The sequence below is a fragment of the Periplaneta americana genome, chromosome 12 (genome assembly GCF_040183065.1).
Source record: "Periplaneta americana isolate PAMFEO1 chromosome 12, P.americana_PAMFEO1_priV1, whole genome shotgun sequence".
Taxonomy (NCBI): Eukaryota; Metazoa; Arthropoda; class Insecta; order Blattodea; family Blattidae; genus Periplaneta; species Periplaneta americana.
The window spans coordinates 37874320-37892413 of NC_091128.1; the positions used below are offsets into that span (position 1 = coordinate 37874320).

Genomic DNA, 18094 nt, shown 5'->3' on the forward strand with positions numbered 1-18094 from the left:
CACTTTGTTTCTACATTAAGAGTGACGAAATATGCCTGTGGCTTAAAATTGTATACGAGTGTTCAAGCAATATATGCAGGCCTGCATACATAAAATTAATCTAAAATGCACTATGGTTTATATTCAAATAAATACAGAATATTTAACAGAGCAACCATGAAAGATAACAGAATTTAAATATGACTGACAGACAAGTACAAAGTTTAGTATTAGAAAGCACTCATTAGCTCAAGGCTTACTCCTATCGTTCCACAATGCTCAGAACGGCCCTGGAATATTGCATTCTATTGACGAGCTCTAACCAATTTTGTCTATAGTCAAGGAGATATTTAACTACAGAGTCTATAATGAGTTCATTAACTATTGGTTAATTTAATGTGTGGCTCACATGACATCTGACACAATTCAAGGAACTAAAAATGTAACTACACAAATTATATTTCATTAACATTTTATTTCAAGGTCTTACACTATTCATCAAAGAGTGTACTATTTGCCCATGTGGGTAAAAATGGTTAATGTAACATATGAAGGACATTATAAGAAAAAAAACTGATTGTGACTTACAATACATTAAAACACAGGTGCGCCAACACACACTATTGTGAAATTCGGGGACTTGGTGTGAAACTGAAGTAACTACAAAAATTGACATTTTTAGGTTTTTACATCAATTGATAGCAAATTCGTTCTTCTACTTGGCTACAAAAAGTCGTAACTCAGTTTCGATCAGTCTTGTATGTAATACAATTCGTAACCACAAAATGTGATGGTATAGTTCATCTGAACTAAGATATTGCCTGTTGTCAATAACACATCTATTGTAGTTACGTTAGTTTCACATTAAGCTCTCGAACTCTGCTCTACTACAGAGTTGGACAGATAAAACTGGCCTGTCTCATTTTATTTGATTTGAAATTATGTTGGCAACTTACAAACGATTTATAAACTGTTGTTTGCTATTGTAATGTAAAGAGTTTTTTTGTGAATAAGCATGACATATTTAATACCAGAGCGAATATTCATTACAGAGGTGTAAGCTTACATACATACCAGCTCTATCAAGGAAACACGGGAATTATTCAGGGACAAATATCCCCTTGTCCATTACCAGCGAAATGTAGTATTCAAGATTTGGTGCGAAAATGGAGGTCCACTGCAGATGTGACAGGGAATAGAGTGCCTTCGTCAGGAGTCCTCAAAAGTCAACAGAATGAGATGCAGCATTTTGTCTGATGGTACCTGAGTTCCATTGATTTCTTATGACGTGGTGCACACAAAATCAGATGCAATGAAACAGTCATACGCAGACAAGAGGAGACAACATTGCCTGACTGCTTAAATTTAGTAGCAAAGAGATGGTCTGATGGCTGCAGTGTACTGCACATGTGTGATAGGAATTCTACGCAGAAATTTTTCATACACCAGTCGGGCCCCGGTCAACAAAAGAAAACCCCCTTCAGGCAAAGTACTAATACTCATTCAAGTGAAATTTTTAAACCTTTCTCGTCACTTCTTAGTTCTTGCAAGAGCCCATTTAGATCACGTCTTTTATTTCATGTATCTACCCAAAATGTACATTTATTCTGTTCTTCCAAAATTGTGAAAATGCACTAAGACGTCATTTTCTAGGCTAGGGCAGTTTCCCAAATCCACACAATCGGCAGATCAGTTGTCGCGAGCAACAGTGATAAGCAGGAATTGTAATACTAGGCATCAGCCTTCAGACAACAAATACATCATATGGCACCCATTACTGCAAGAAAAGAAATGAGACTGTCCTTTCAAACATTATTCAGAGCAAAAATTACCAACAGTGACACATGGAATAAATCTAACCTGGGAAAAATTAACAAAAGGCATCAAAAAAGTAAAAGCTGTTTTAGGTGTCTCCATCAAAACTGGACATCAGATATACAGGAACGAGACGAAAATACTACAAGAAATGGAGCAGAAAAGAGAAGAGATGTGGCTGGAATTCTTCAGCACAGATGCCATGATAAACAGAGACTGTACGAAACCAAAACAAGAACTACACCACGCAATCATCAGACTTGCAGCGCATGCGTTCCATCACAGAGTATGGCAGTCATTCTGTGATAGATATCATATCAAAGAATACAGCCACACACATTCCGAGGACAAGTAGAATGATACAGTGAAGAAGAAATGACAGTGTGAAAGTTTCCATGATTCACTTGGATAAACCATTACTGTGCAGTGTACTTCAATGGTTTACTTGGATAAACCATTACTGTATGAGGCAGTCAGCACAGCAGCTTTGACCAATAGAAATTATCAATTTACTGGCACACAATTCTTGCTTTCTTCTTATAGAGTACCATGATGCCACAACAACGAAATTTGAGCATTTCGTCTGTCTGTTTCACAGTGTATAGTGATTTCCATAAAGTATTGGATGGATTTTGTTTCTATTCAGTATTTACAACTCCTTTCAACCAGGAATGATATACACAAAATATAATCATTCTATACAAAAATTAATGGTCTTTCGAGGATATTAAAGACACGCAATAGTGATTTAATCTAGAATTAACTTCTTACATAGGTGGAGATGATATGGCCACAAAAATTTTCACATCACAGAATTTAATTATAAACTAATGTAATGCCTAGGGTAACATTTTCAATCTAAAAATCTGTCACGTAAAAAATTGCTCTGCAAAATTTAAGCAATCCTATCCATTACGGAAACAGAGCAAGGAAAGACTACAAATTTATTAAAGCCTACATAACTGTGAGCCCAACGAAACTTTTAGGGCTAGAGATAATCATTTTGAAAATTAAAGTAAACCTTGGCATTACAGAAGTATAGCATCAAAAGAGAATTACTTACGCTTGAGCTGTATCTTCATAAGTAACAAAGTCAGACTCTCATTATAAAGGATACGGTAATACCTTTCCAAATTTCAATGGGTTTTGAATACTGATTTTTATAGAAAGCGAAGTAATACAGTGAAATCTCATTAACAAGGTTGTCTAAGGACCAAAGAACTGAACTTTCAGCAGTGGTGTAGCGTCAATGTAAGCTAAAAAGCTCAGCTTCCCCAGTTAATAATAATTTCATAATAAACCTGCAGTTTATGAACAAAATTACTTATTAATTTTAATAGAGTTTATATTTATGCATTAAATATTGTGATGCGGCAGCTCAGGATGATTTGTGATGCAGCAGTAAACAAGAAGCCTGCACACACCAGCTTCCAAGCAGACTGGTTTCTTTCACTCATTCTTCTGTATAACCCACCCCGCAGATTTTCATCCCTTTCTAACTAAACTACCCTGCTCGCAAGGCACGGAAGAAGCTAGCTTTAACATTTAAAATAAGTAGTTTCCGAGTTATCCCTTTTCGTCAGTTGTGTTCATTTGAAGTGTTAGTGTGCATTGTGCCTGATATAATAAATAATGTGTGAAATAACAGTTCCTGATACCGATTTACTTGAGTTTTTAAGACAATTCTATTATCAAGACTGACTTACGAACAAAAGTGCGATTTAAAAAACAAAGGACCGTGTCTATTTGTTAGAGATATGTGTAAACCATGAAATCATATTTTACTACGTACCATTTGAGGTCATGCCTTATTGGTGTTACTTACGAGGTTCCAACCAATCTTCAGACTGGTGACTTGACATTGACTACTATTTATTTTAATACTATATTTTTGTAATACGTTTTCTCACATTGCATGAAAGACAACTTGAGTTAGCTTCCCCTGCTCAAAATTTCATGCTACGCCACTGACTTTCAGTATGCATTTTGTGAAACTGGCACTGGGACTAATGAGATTCCATTATATGGGAATATAATATACTTGAATTTGCCTATTCTATGCCCCTTAGGCACTTTTACTTAAACAGTACCATTTATAAAGGAAGTCAGAGATCTGAACTTTTCGGGACTAAAAAGAATGTCTAATCTAGAAAACAAAATATACCTCTTTTCTATGCATAGCATATTACTTGAAGAAAATAAAACTCTAAACAGCAACAGCATCACAACATGATACTACTCACATTGTGCCTCTGCTGGTAGAGGTGCTGCTTCTTTCCTTGGTTCGGTTTTCTTACAGACAGATACAACACCCGGCATGGCTCCCAATGTGAACAGCTGAACATAAAATCAATTTAGTGTCACCCTGTATGCTGTGCAGTATAGTATTACACATCTAATTTTTGAGCGAATGCTATAAAGAATTTGGACGCAAGCTGAGGTGTCAACCTTTCAGTAATCCCATGGTGTGTGTGAAAATTCAGATATGAAGCATATTATATGTGTATGTGTATATATGTATTTATTCACACTGGAAATGGGTAAATACCAGGTGGCAGTGGTAACTAATTACACTCAATAATGGCAATTAATAAAAAATACAATTAATAATAATACTAATAATAATTAATAGTAATAGTAATAATAATAATAATAATAATAATAATAATAATAATAATAATAATAATAATAATAATAATAATAATAACAAGGAGCATCCTAAATTAAATGAAGCATGATCACTTAAAATAACATTTGAAGTAAATCTAATTTGTATCTTAACCCTAAGTTCGAACTAAAACCCACGAGTATGATATGTTCATACATGCACAAGTACTTTTCAGTACACTCATTTCGCTGTCAATTCACTCACTACACTGGAACTACGACACATTTCACTGATACTATCCTGATTCAGCGCGTAACATTACGGCCTGCAATGTAGGTGGGCCTGGGGTTTTAAGGGGCCACAAACACCACGCAAAAAAAGAGAAGAAGAAAGTAAAAAAGAAGCCCAGAGCCAGCGGGTCCTTTCACTAAAGATCCTAAGCAAGATAACAGATCCTTTTCCACGAAATATTACGATAAATTCACATTAACATGGCAAAGAATTAGGAGAGAATGATTGTGTTATTCGATTAAAAATGACTCTGTTTATTGTAAACCGTGCTGGCTCTTTGGACAGCAGAAGTCGTCTTCAGCTTGGAAGGAAGGGGTCCCATAATTCCTCTTTCCATACACTGTCATATGCGGACTCGAAGTCAATGAAGAGATGATGTGTTGTTACATTCTCCCCCCAGCATGTCTCATAATGAATATCAAATCTGTTGTGGATCGACTACTTCTAAAGCCTCCTTGATATTCCCCAATAATTTCTTCGTAGTACGGTTTTAGTCTATTGTATACCACGTTGAACATGATCTTATATGCAGTATTTAGCAGTGAAATCGCTCTACAGTCATCACATCTAAGAGTGTCTCCCTTTTTATGGATAGGATTAATAATTCCATACCCCCAGTCACTAGGGATGTTTTCTTCTTCCCAGATCTTAATGATGATTTTGTGCATAATCTTCTTAACCTCATTACTGCCATAATTAAAAAATTCAATTGGAATCCGATCATATCCAGGTGCCCTATTGTTCTTCATTCTGTCAATCGCCATTTCAGCATCTACCAAATCCAGTGGTTCTAAATACATCTCCACACTTTAACCAAAAGTATAGTTACGCACATATGAACGCATGTGTCATTTTCAATTCGTGGCATAAGAAAAACACAGTTGACACGGGTATGGATTCAGAACTAAAGAAAAGTAACATATGGAAACAAGTCCTTGAGCATATCATGAATGTTATGTTAACTCTGGCATCCAATAATCTAGCTTTTCGGAGACATAGGGAACAAATTGGAAAATCAAACAGTGGAAACTTTTTAGCAATCATCGAACTTCTTGCAAAGTATGATCCTGTATTACGCGATCTCATAAATAAACCAAAATATACACAAAAGAACCTAAGCCCTTCTATTCAAAATGAGTTAATAAATGTTTTATCCCGTGCAGTTGAGAAAGAAATTATTAATGACATTAAAGCTGTCCCATTCTTTTCAATAATTATAGATACAACACAGGACATAACAATTAGGTCAGATATTTAGATAAGTTACAGTTTCACATGATGTAACTGGGACGTAAAGATAAATGAAAGCTTCTTAGGTTTTCGCGAAATAAAAGATCAAAGTGTATTAGGAATAGAGAAGGAAATACTCAGTGCAATAGACGAAAAGGGACTCTTATTAACTAAATGCCGTGGTCAGGGGTATGACAGTTGTGCCAATATGTCAGGCGTACACAAAAGTGTCAGAACGAGAATTGAACAAAGACAAAGAACTGCAAAATATGTACATTGTGCAGCGCATAATTTAAATCTAATACTTAACGATGCTGCATGTGGAATTCAAGAACTTAGGTCCTTTTATGACACAGTGGAAATGTTGTATCTTTTCTTCAGTCATAGTATTAAAAGATGGGAACATTTGGTATCTTTTTATATCTTAAAAAAAACTTTGCCCAAGACGTTGGTCTTCGAGATACCAGTCTGTTAAAGCCCTAAGTTATGCTTATGTCGATGTACTTAAGACTCTGTCAAAATTAATATTGATATCTAAAAAAAAAAGGAAGAAATAGAACAAGCTGTTGCTTTGAAAAACCAATTAGAGAAATTTCAATTCATTTTTCAAATAGTGTTGATGTACTAATCTAGCATCACAAATTATGCAATCGGAAAATGTAGAGCTTGATAAAGCGTGTTCTCTTATTTAGAATGCAGCCGATAATTTATCTTGTTACCGAAATAATTTTGAAGAAGCAATGTCATCAGCTATAGAAAGAGCTGGGGCATTCCATCACAATTTGAAAATAAAAGAATTCGAAAAATAAAAAAAAAAAAGATTTTGATGAATTGTGTCAGGACGAGCGGCTAGTAGATGCAAAGATATATTTCAGAACCACTGTTTTAATGGCTGTTTGAACATCATTGTAGCCCAATTAAAAAACAGATTTGAGTGAATGTATAATGTTAACCATTTCTTCAAAATTATTTCCTTAAAATTTATAAATTCTGCTTCTGACGAAGAGATTCACAATGCAGCAGTGGTTCTTAAAAATGAATAAGAGGAAGATTTATCTAGTGAATTCCCAGACCAGGTAATAGGTTTCAGAAACGCTCTGAAAAAAGAAATAGCCTCATTAACCTCTGTATCTGAATTAACAAATCTATTAGTAATAGAAATTTCAATTGTAGCTGCTAGCGTTCCAGACTTATGCCCGGCATTTTACCTACTTATAACTATTCCGGTTACTGTTTCTTCGGCTGAACGATCATTTTGAAGCTAAAACTTATAAAGAACTATCTGCAGAATTCTATGACCCAAGACAGACTTAGTGAACTCGGTATCGAATGTGAAAGGGCTAGATCCATTGATGTCAGTACCTTCGCATCACAGAAAGCACACCACATGATCCAGTTTCACCAGAGTTCAATGTGAGTATAGTAAAGTTTTGTAAGTACAACAAACAGCAGATAGAAGTATATACTTATTGATAGACCTACCTGCCTACATAATTTCAATCACTATAGTATATATTATATGTTTTTTAATAAAATTTATTAATAATTGTTATTATTTTAATAATCTTATAATAATGAACGATTAATCCCTTTGTTCAAAACAGTTATATTACCGGTTGTTCTATATGGTTGTGAAGCTTGGACTCTCACTTTGAGAGAGGAACAGAGATTAAGGGTGTTTGAGAATAAGGTTCTTAGGAAAATATTTGGGGCTAAGAGGGATGAAGTTACAGGAGAATGGAGAAAGTTACACAACGCAGAGCTGCACGCATTGTATTCTTCACCTGACATAATTAGGAACATTAAATCCAGACGTTTGAGATGGGCAGGGCATGTAGCACATATGGGCGAATCCAGAAATGCATATAGAGTGTTAGTTAGGAGGCCGGCGGGAAAAAGACCTTTGGGGAGGCCGAGACGTAGATGGGAGGATAATATTAAAATGGATTTGAGGGAGGTGGGATATGATGGTGGAGACTGGATTAATCTTGCTCAGGATAGGGATCAATGGCGGGCTTATGTGAGAGCGGCAATGAACCTCCGGGTTCCTTAAAAGCCAATAAGTAAGTAAGTTAATCCCTTTGTTCTTATAATGTGGAAATATACTGCATTAAAGTTGAACTTCTATCTGCTGTAATTATATTTATGTTATTGATAGGTTATACATTTGGGTGCACTGATACATTTTATTTGAGGGGATCCGTATCACATTTGTTATGCCACTGTCCTGATTTCACTAACACTTCAAAAACATTTCACTGTTCAAATACTTTTCACTACCACTATAAATTATAACACTTCACTGACACAAACACACTTCACTTACACAAACACACTTCACTGACACAAACACACTTCACTTACACAACACACTTCACTTACACAACACACTTCACTTACATAATACACTTTACACTTCACTGACACAACACACTTCTTCACTTCAAATAACAAAACATAAATTAAACTCTTTAAATAGTGTGTATAATATTCTACCGTCTATTAGTAAAGTCCTTAAGCCTATTTTTAAATATATTTTTGGTTATTGGTAAAGCCTTTAGTAAGTCTGTAGGTAAAGCATTCCAGTCCCTGATAGTATGATTGAGAAAAGAAAACTTTCCAGTGTCCGTCATCGTCTTCTTTCCCTTAATTTATGTGAGTGATCGTTCCTTGAAGAGTAATTTGGCAGCTGCTACCCATTTTTTATTTCTCTCCAGGCAGGCTCACCTCTGTATGTTTTGAACAGTGCACATAATCGAATTCGCGTTCAACTGTCCGTGAGTGTGTCCCATTTTAATGGTGAATTAATATGACAATGCTTGAGAGCCCATTTCTGAATCTTTCCCAGTGTCTTAATATGTTCTAATCTGTAAGGATCCCAACATGCAGCACCATATTTCATTACTGGACGAACTAATGACATATGCAATCTCTCTGGATTTATCAGAGCCTTTTCTTAGTCCCTCATCACAAAGTATAATGCTCTCCATGCTTTTCCCACTGTGTCAGTAATGTGTTCCCCTGCCGAGATCGCTGCTAAATGTTATTCCTATTATTGTTAACTTTCGGAATGGTTCACCCCCTAATGTATACGATGTGATTATTTTATTTCTTTTCCTTGTAAAGCTGACGATTTTGCTCTTTAGAGAATTTATTTTCATTTTGTTGCCCACTGCCCAATCTTTATTCTATTGAGATCATTCTGAAGAAGAGTAGTATCTTCATAACTTTTTATTTCCCTGCATACCATACAATCATCCGCGAATAAGCAAACTCTGGACAATATGTTAACTGGCAGATCATTTACAAAAGCCAGGAATAGGAGGAGCCCCAAAACACTCCCCTGTGAGACTCCAGAAGTAATTTCTAATGAGCTCGATAATTCCTCCCCCACCTGTATTCTCTCAGCGCGACAAATTAAAAATTCCTTGATCCACTGGAGTACTCTGAAGTCAACTCCCATTGATTGTATAATCTTTTCGCTGTAAGAAAAATTCTAATGTAAACAATACCACGTGACTGAAATGAGGCTTCATTGCCCACTGTTTGGCGCCATAGATTCTCAGTACGTGTTCCCGCCTACTTTTGCACATTCTGTTTCATGTTAAACATTTCCAGTTACTCGTCAAGTAGGCCTAACCTCACTGCTATCCATTCGTTTGCTTAGGAGACATTTACTTTATAATTACTGCAATTAAATTATTTTTAAGTCTTCTGTCTTCACAATGGGCGGTTGAAGGTACAGTAGCCATACTTCAGTACCATGTCCTTACATGAACAACTACGAGCTCAAGTGAGGCCAGCTTGTTACAAGAACAGACTATCCCGGTATTACTATTGGTATTCATCCGCGTTCATAGTACATAACAAAATATATAAGTAGCTTTCTTTTATGTAGCATTTTACATATGAGTGAAGTTAAATGTTTCATCGTATTTAACAACTGGAATTCAATTTTTTATTTTCAAATAATACAAGATTATGGTTTCCAAATAAGGAACTAAGTTTTCCTGCGTCATGTGAGTGTTTCGACTGGGAGCCAATCATAGGTATGACAGCAACGTGCTTATGTTTACATTAGGATTTTCTTACAGCGAAAACAGTACAGTTTAACCAACAATATGTCATGTGGAACTACATCGAATGCGCGTGAAAAGTCAATAATCACTGCATCTCCTTGGCTATTTGAATCTATTCCGTCTGCTAAATCCTGACATACAATTACTAATTGACTTTCACATGAGTAATCCCCCTGAAACCCATGCTGACAATTATGTAACCAATTTGAATCATTCCAAAGCTGCCTTAGATATGAAGAAATCAAGTGTTCCATCTGTTTGCAAACCACAGAGGTGAGGCTGACCGGTCTGTAATTTTTTTGTATCTGAGCGAGACCCTCACTTATAAATTAGCACCACTACTGCATCTTTCCAATCTCGCGGGACAGTACCATTGTTTATTGATATTTCAAATATACACATTAGATATGGAATCATGGTTTCCCCTCCCAATTTTAACATGTCTCCGGCGATACCATCAGGTCCTACTGATTTATGAGTTTTCAATTTAGAGATCCTTCTCCTTACGTCCCTAGAAAACTGACCCGTATTTTCCACAGAAGCTAAGTTAGGTATTATTGCTTTCATCCAAAAACAGTGGCCTAATAGGAATGTAGTTTTTCTGCTTTTTCACTGTCCTGAACAATAAATTGATTGCGGTCATTTTTTAGAGGAAGGCTCGAATAGTAACCTTGCATCATCTCTTCACATATTTATAAAATTCCCCCCACCTGTTTTGTTTACCTTTGAAAAGTTTATTTAGGTAATTTTCCTGCACTATCTTTTTCGGATTAAGCAGTTCTTTCGATAAAGTGTGTGAATTTTGTTTGTTTTACAACGCTTTCCTTGCGCTGGCTGTAGGATTTCCTTAGCTCTCTTTTCAGTTTCCATATGTATTTATTATAATATTTCGGATCGAGATTGTTTGATAAACATTTAAATAAATAACTAAAATGCTCTCTCAATTAATATCACTCAATAAAAGAATTTATTGTATTCCAATGGATACCATCCCATTGTGGAATCCTGGGAAACGAGAATGCGGATGCTTTAGCAAAGAAGGGCAGCACTGCTACTTACAGACCTGTTACTAAATCTACGTATTACTCTGTGAAAAGATTTATTAAATCTACATACTTAGACTTCAACAAACAAAATTTGATAACACATTCTCAAGGGAAAAAATGGAACTCTCTGCATCAAAATCCACAGTTAATTCCCGATTTACCATGAAAATCGTCTGTAGCTGCATTTAGATTGGCAACAGGCCATGATTGTTTGGCTAAACACCTGCATAGAATTGGAATATATCAGTCCCCTAACTGCCCATTGTGCAACTCAAACCAAGAAATGGATTCGGAACACCTCAAAATCTGTGCTTCATTGGCTGGTCATGATAATATCTTTGAAAAATATTGGAGTGCAAGAGGTCAAATGACTTTATTGTCAAACGCCTGGCATTAGAAAACAACAACAACAACATTTAACCGGAATACATTTCTGTATTCCTGTTAATATAATCTGCTTGAACTCCGCCCATTATTCTTCTACACTACTGCCCTTTACTACCCATAATGAGTACTTTTCTCTAAGATAATTCTGGAAGCCTTCTCTGTACGCTTTGTTATATTGCAAGATATTTTCGTTCTTTGTTCTGCTTTGTTTGTACTTAGCATTCCATAATATTTCAAGAATTACCGCGTCGTGGTCACTAATACCTGAAATCACTTCAATACCTGCAACTATTTCTGAGGGTCTTAAAAGAAATATGTTTAGTAAGGAATCTCCCCTTGTCGCCCTATCTGTTACTTGTATTAAGTTATGTTTTCAGATGAGTGAGTTTACTAATGACTGAGCTTGACCCATCCCTCCCTCTATTGTACCCTGCCAGTTTACCTGGGACAAAGTTAGGTCTCCCGTGACAATAACATATTGATCATGAATGTATCTATTTTCCAACATATCTCTTATTTTATACAGTACGTTTAAGCTTTCTTTCGGAACCCTGTATAAACTGATGATATGTAATATGTTTCGCGAATAATCATCTGCTATGTCTACACCCAACATTTCGAACTCTGAGTCTTTAAAATTTTCAGCGCTCTGCAGGCACTCCTTTACACATATAAAAACACCTCCCCCTGTTCCTACACGGTTGCATATGTATGTTACATAATCATTTCTAAATACTTCTGAGTCTGTTACTTCACTAGAAAGCCATGTTTCCATTTCTATTATGACGTCTGGATTATGCGAATCTACTAGGTTCCAGAATTCAACTGATTTATTATAAATGCTTCTACAATTGACCTGCAGCACTACTAAAGACTTACTATTACACGATCCCTGTTGTTTCTGCTGTGGCTGCCGCTACCACCTCTGTCTCTCCCATTGCCGCTGCCGCTTCCACCGCCATTGTAATAGTACATACTATTTGCCGCCGTCATTCTCGGTCATTGCTCCTCTGCACTGACGCTGCCCTCGAAAACAGTGCTCCTAGTTTCGTCGCTCCTATTCAATTTAGAGGACTCCGTCACATCCCAGGTCCCCATCATTGATCCACGAATTTGGGTCCATGAATGTTGCTCCCATTCTATCTGCCATCCAATTGAATGCCTCACATTGATTCGCCCAATCCGAGTCCGGTGAAAATCATTTCACCACACTATCCTGCTGATAATTATCTTTGCCTAGGGGTACAGCTCCTTCGTCCTTACTGCCAAGTCGAACATATCTCCCATAGCATACTCAAATTGTCACCTCAGGTCATTGGTCCCCACATGTAATATTATAGTTTTTTGTCCCTTTTCTCCTAATGCTTCAATTTGTGTCTTACTTCTTCGATTCATATCCCCGGGTAGCACAGCACTTCGAGGTCCTTGCTTTCCTGTCCCACATGTCGCACCATGGAATGTCCTATCACTAGTATCTGCTTCTCCTCGCTTGCCTCCCCGTGTCGTTCCTCACGTAGTCGCCTGTTCTCTGCTTCCATCTCTCTCAGGTGTTCTTCCATTTGCTGCAGCTTCCTTTTTACTTCAGCCACCTCTTTCTTCAGCGATTCACTTTCTGTATCCGTGGTCACAACTATAGCCCTGATACAGTCCTTACATCTCCAGTTCTCCTCAATATGTTGGTCCCTCTGAAATGAAGCCACGTCGAACAGGTGCTGCACAGAAGACCATCCTCAAATTGTTCCTGCATACTCTGCACTTCACAGGTTCCACAGGTCCTGGATTCAGTTCCACTCCTCCAATCTCCAACAGCATGGTTAATATCAGAATCACAAAACTGCTTAGTGTCGGTTCCACACTCCCCTGGCCCTCGCTGCCCGGTACACATCTCATTCTACCCGCTCTCTATGATTACCTGTTCTCGACTCAGGCAATATATAATTATATACGAGTATAATATGCTTCATAGCTGTAATTATAACTACAAGTCATCCGTTGCTTATATGGAGGATGGGGGGGGGGGAGTTCTATGGCATGTTTTGCACTTCATCTGCAGCTTTTCTGCAAATTTTTTCTTGCAGCATAACTCTCCTTGTTGTATCATCTTCATCTTGTAGATCAGTGTTGATGTGTAACACATAGCATTGCAAACACAACTTTACTTAATGTTTTATACTCTAAAATCTGCTTTTGGCCCAATTTTCATCTACGAGGTTCATCCATGAAGTAAGTTCTAAACACGTCCAGAGATGTCATGACTACTTGGACGGGAATGCACATGCGTAGCAGTAGAGAGGGGGTATGTGGGGGTATGTGGAAATAATGCAGTGCAGTGCAGTTTCAGTCTTGTGACGGCAGCAGTTATTGCACAGTGCCAGGCTGCACTGATACTGTCTCCCACCAACTGCGAGATTCGTGCAGTTATCCGATTTTTGCACACTCAGAATCTCCAGCAGAGATCTCCAGCCAATTGTGCAATGTGTATGCACCGACGTTATAAGCGACAGTATGGTCAGACAATGGTGCAGGCAATTCACTGAAGACCGAACCATCGTGCAAGACGAAGACTGTAGTGGCTGACCATCCCTGGTGACGCCAGAGCTGATGGAAAGTGTGTGGCAAGCACTTTTGCAGAACCGGTGCTTCACAATTTCGGAACTCTCTGGTCAATTCCCCTACACGTCTCATTCATTGCTGCACGAAATCGTCTCCCGGTGGCTTGGTTTTCGGAAAGTGTATGCAAGATGGATGCCAAAGCAACTAACAGATGAACACAAAACCAACGTCTGGCCGCAGCATTGACATTCCTCCAGCGGTACGCACAGAAAGATGACGAGTTTCTCGACAATGATGAAACATGACTGTCACATGCCACACCAGAAACAAAACAACAATCCATGCATTGGCGGCATAATGGTTCACCTGTCAGGCCAAATTCAAGCAGACAATCTCTGTCAAAAAATCATGTGCACTGTCTTCTGGGATCAACTTAGTGTCCTCATGTACGAGTTTTTACAGTGAGGGGAGACCGTTAATGCTGAGTGGTATTGTCAGACATTGCGAAATCTGAGGAGGACGATCCAGAACAAGAGACGTGGGATGATGACAAGAGGCATTACGCTTTTGCACGACAATGCACGACCCCATACACTTCATCATCATCATCATCATCATCATCATCATCATCATCACTGGCATTATGGCCCTTGCAGTTTAGCCTTAGCCTCCCTCACAACATCCGACCAATTATCCTGTCTAATGCTCGAGTTCTCCATCTTCTAACTCCAACTTTTGTTAGGTCAGCTTGAACGTCATCCAGCCATCTCAATTTAGGTCGTCCGACTTTCCTTCTTCCTACTGGCAATGCTTCTAGTAGAGCTTTGGGTGTGCGATTGTTCTCCATCCTGGCTACGTGTCCCAGCCACTCTAACCTTCTGAGTTTTATATCAACAACAATGTTAATATCTTTATATAATTCATATAACTCAGCAGTTCTGATTCGCCAAAACCCTTGCTCATAAGTAGACCCAAAGACTTTTCGTAATACTTTCCTTTCCCAGGCATTTAAGATCTTTATTGCTCTTGCAGGTGGAGTACAGGTTTCACTTCCATATACTACTATTGGTTTGATAACAGTTTTATATATTCTTATTTTGGCTTTTCTTGAGATACACCTGGACTTCATAGTTTTATTCTATGTCCAAAAACCTCGGTTCCCACCTGCAATCTTCTCTTTTATATCAGTCATAACATCATTATTGTCTTTCACCATGGAAACTCTATCAAAATTTAGTATTATTTAAATTAATCTTATTAGTACTGTTATTATTCATATTATACATGTATTTAGTTTTATCATTGTTAATTTCCAGACCAGCTTTGATTGCTTCAGCTTCTATTTGTTTGAGTATTTCATCCATTGTACTTACATTGCATGATAAGATAACAATATCGTCCGCATATGCCATATATTGTGCCGTTCTATTGATGATTGTACCACCTGGGTTTATGGTTATCTTTTGAACAATTCTATGTAATCCAACATTAAACAACATAGTTGATAAGTTATCACCTTGTCTAATGCCATTAAAAGTTATAAAGCTTTCAAAGAGTTTATTTTGCATTTTAACTTTATTTTGAGTTTGTGTTAAAGTTTTTTTAGTTAAATTAATCAGTTTATTGGGAACTTCAATTTCGCCTAAAGTTTGTAGAATATAATCTCTGCTAATGCAGTCAAAAGCTTTTTTAAAGTCAATATATAATTGGTGCAAAGGTAAATTAAATGCACAAAACTTCTCTAAAATTAGGTGTAAAGAAAATATTTGATTTGTTGTTGATCGACCCTTACGGAAGCCGCACTGGTATTCTCCAAGAGCTGTTTCTATGTATGGTTCTAAATACTTAGCTAAGATATTAGTGAAAATGTTATATGTAGTATTTAGCAGTGATATGCCTCTATAATTCTTACACTCCAGTTTATTGCCTGTTTTATGTATAGGGCATATGACAGCTACACTCTAATCACTAGGCATTTGTTCCTGATTCCATACATCCACAATCAGATTATGAATACATTTCCACAACTCCTTTCCACCCTTTTTGATTAAATCTGCATTAATCGAATCTTCTCCTGGTGCTCTACTGTTTTTCATTTTCCTTATTGCATCATATACCATAGTATTCGTTGGTACTGGCATGTAAGGGTCAGGTTCAAAACAGGATACATTTATATTTATATCTTCTTGTCCTCCAGAACTCAAGAGATCATTGAAATATTCAGTCCACACTTTTAGTACCTGTAGTTCTCCAATAATTAGGTTTCCATCTTTATTTTTACATATCATCGTTCTTGGTTGAAAGCCCTTCTTCTGTCTTCGGACACTTCCAAAAAACTTTCTGCTTTCATTTTTTCCAAATTTTTCATCTAAGTCGTACAATAAATTTTCTTCAAACATTTTCTTTTTCATTTTACAAACATTTTTAGCATTTCTCCTTCCTTCTTTGTATTTATCTGTTGCTGCTCTAGTTTTCTTTTGTAGCATAACCAGTCTGAGTTCATTTCTCTTATCTATCATTTCTTTGCATTCTTCAATAAACCAAGTGTTCCTACTTTTATTCTGCATGGTCTGAATGATCTCTGAAGCAGGTGTAGGTATATTTTGTTTAATGAAGGACCATTTCAGTTCAATATTTATCTCCTGTATCCATACAGCCAATGCCACATGGAATCTGTTGCTACCCTACAGCCTCGACCTCACACCAAGTGATTTTTATCCCTTCCGTCTCATGAAGTGCTTTCTGGCAGGAAAATGTCTATAAATAGTGTAATAAATATTTCTTACTATTAATGTTTTTGTTTTCTTTATCGGCCATTGGAACTTACTTTCTGGATGAACCTCTATTCTAGATCTATTTATAATGTAATCAGGAAAAGCACCGAATTTCCTCTTCCAATCGGTTGTGTCCACCTTCATTAATCAAATACAGTAGCGTGCAAATTAATCCGAACACAACATATTTTTACATTTTCTGTCATTGTTGGCCTCACAGCTGCTCATACCACTTTAATTGACATCTGTAGTACGTGTAATTCCATTGTTGAAGGTCTGTCATTATTTTTTTATAATATGTGACATTTTGCCTGTCGTTTTAAGCATTTTAGTTGTGATGAAGACTTAATACTGCAATCCTGTGTACATTCTGTCATCTTCACAAATAAATACAACTCCACGAAAATGGTCTAAAATTATAACATTAGCAGAGCATTCTTCTATGACACAGAGGCAAATTGCTGCAGAATGTCACATCGGTTTGGCTACTGTTAATTCGATCATAAAACGATACACCCCAGAAAAAGGAAACTGTGGCCGGAAAAGGAAGACTTCACCTGCAGATGATCGTTTAACTGTAAGGAAAAGTAAATTAAATCCTAGACTAACTGCTGTCGACTTAACCTGCAAGTTAATGGCTACCATTGGGGCGAGTATTCACGTCACAACAGTGCGGCGTAGGCTTTTGGAAGCTGGACGAAGGGCTCGTAAGCCTATTAAGAAGCAACTGCTAACCCCTGTTATGTGCAAAAAACGCTTAATGTGGGCAAAATTACATCAACACTGGACAGTGAATGACTGGAAGAATGTACTTTTTTCCGATGAGCCTCATTTCGAGGTCCACAGTCACCGTGTTTCTTACATATGGAAAGGATCCGAAAAAGTAACAGCAGCTCATCTCCAACAAGCACCCAAATCCCCCCCTAAAGTAATGTTTTGGGGTTGTTTTACACATGAAGGGCCTGGAGCATTAATACCTATCAAGGGAATGATGAATTCTGACAAATATATTCACTTATTGGAAACCAGAATCGTACCCCAGCTGCAAAAATCACTTCTGGATGGCAGAGGTGTGTTCCAACAAGACCTGGCACCATGCCATACGTCTCGAAAAACTACAGAATTCTTCAACAACAAGAATATTCAGGTACTCCCCTGGCCAGGCAACTCACCCGACATCAACCCCATTGAGAACTTGTGGTCAATTTGCAAAAGATTGTTCTACAAAGGAGAAGATGATTTCTGCCCTCATTGGTGTATGGTTTCGCGATGAAGAATATTTGTGGGAAATTAGTGAAATCCATGCCAAATCGTCTCAGAGCTGTTATTAGG

The 18094-nt window shown here is 37.3% G+C and overlaps 1 protein-coding gene across 4 annotated transcripts in view; it reads right to left on the reverse strand.

The window, feature by feature from the left end:
- LOC138710311 (uncharacterized) overlaps window positions 1-18094 on the reverse strand; it is a 114755-nt gene that overhangs the window by 73587 nt on the left and 23074 nt on the right. For all 4 annotated transcript variants that reach the window (XR_011335206.1, XM_069841116.1, XM_069841117.1 and 1 more), the window contains exon 3: window positions 4038-4131. Coding sequence is in view for 3 of the 4 variants with exons in the window: in XM_069841116.1 (XP_069697217.1) it covers window positions 4038-4131 (94 nt within the window). In the remaining variant the exon portion in view is untranslated. The remainder of the gene's footprint in view (window positions 1-4037; window positions 4132-18094) is intronic.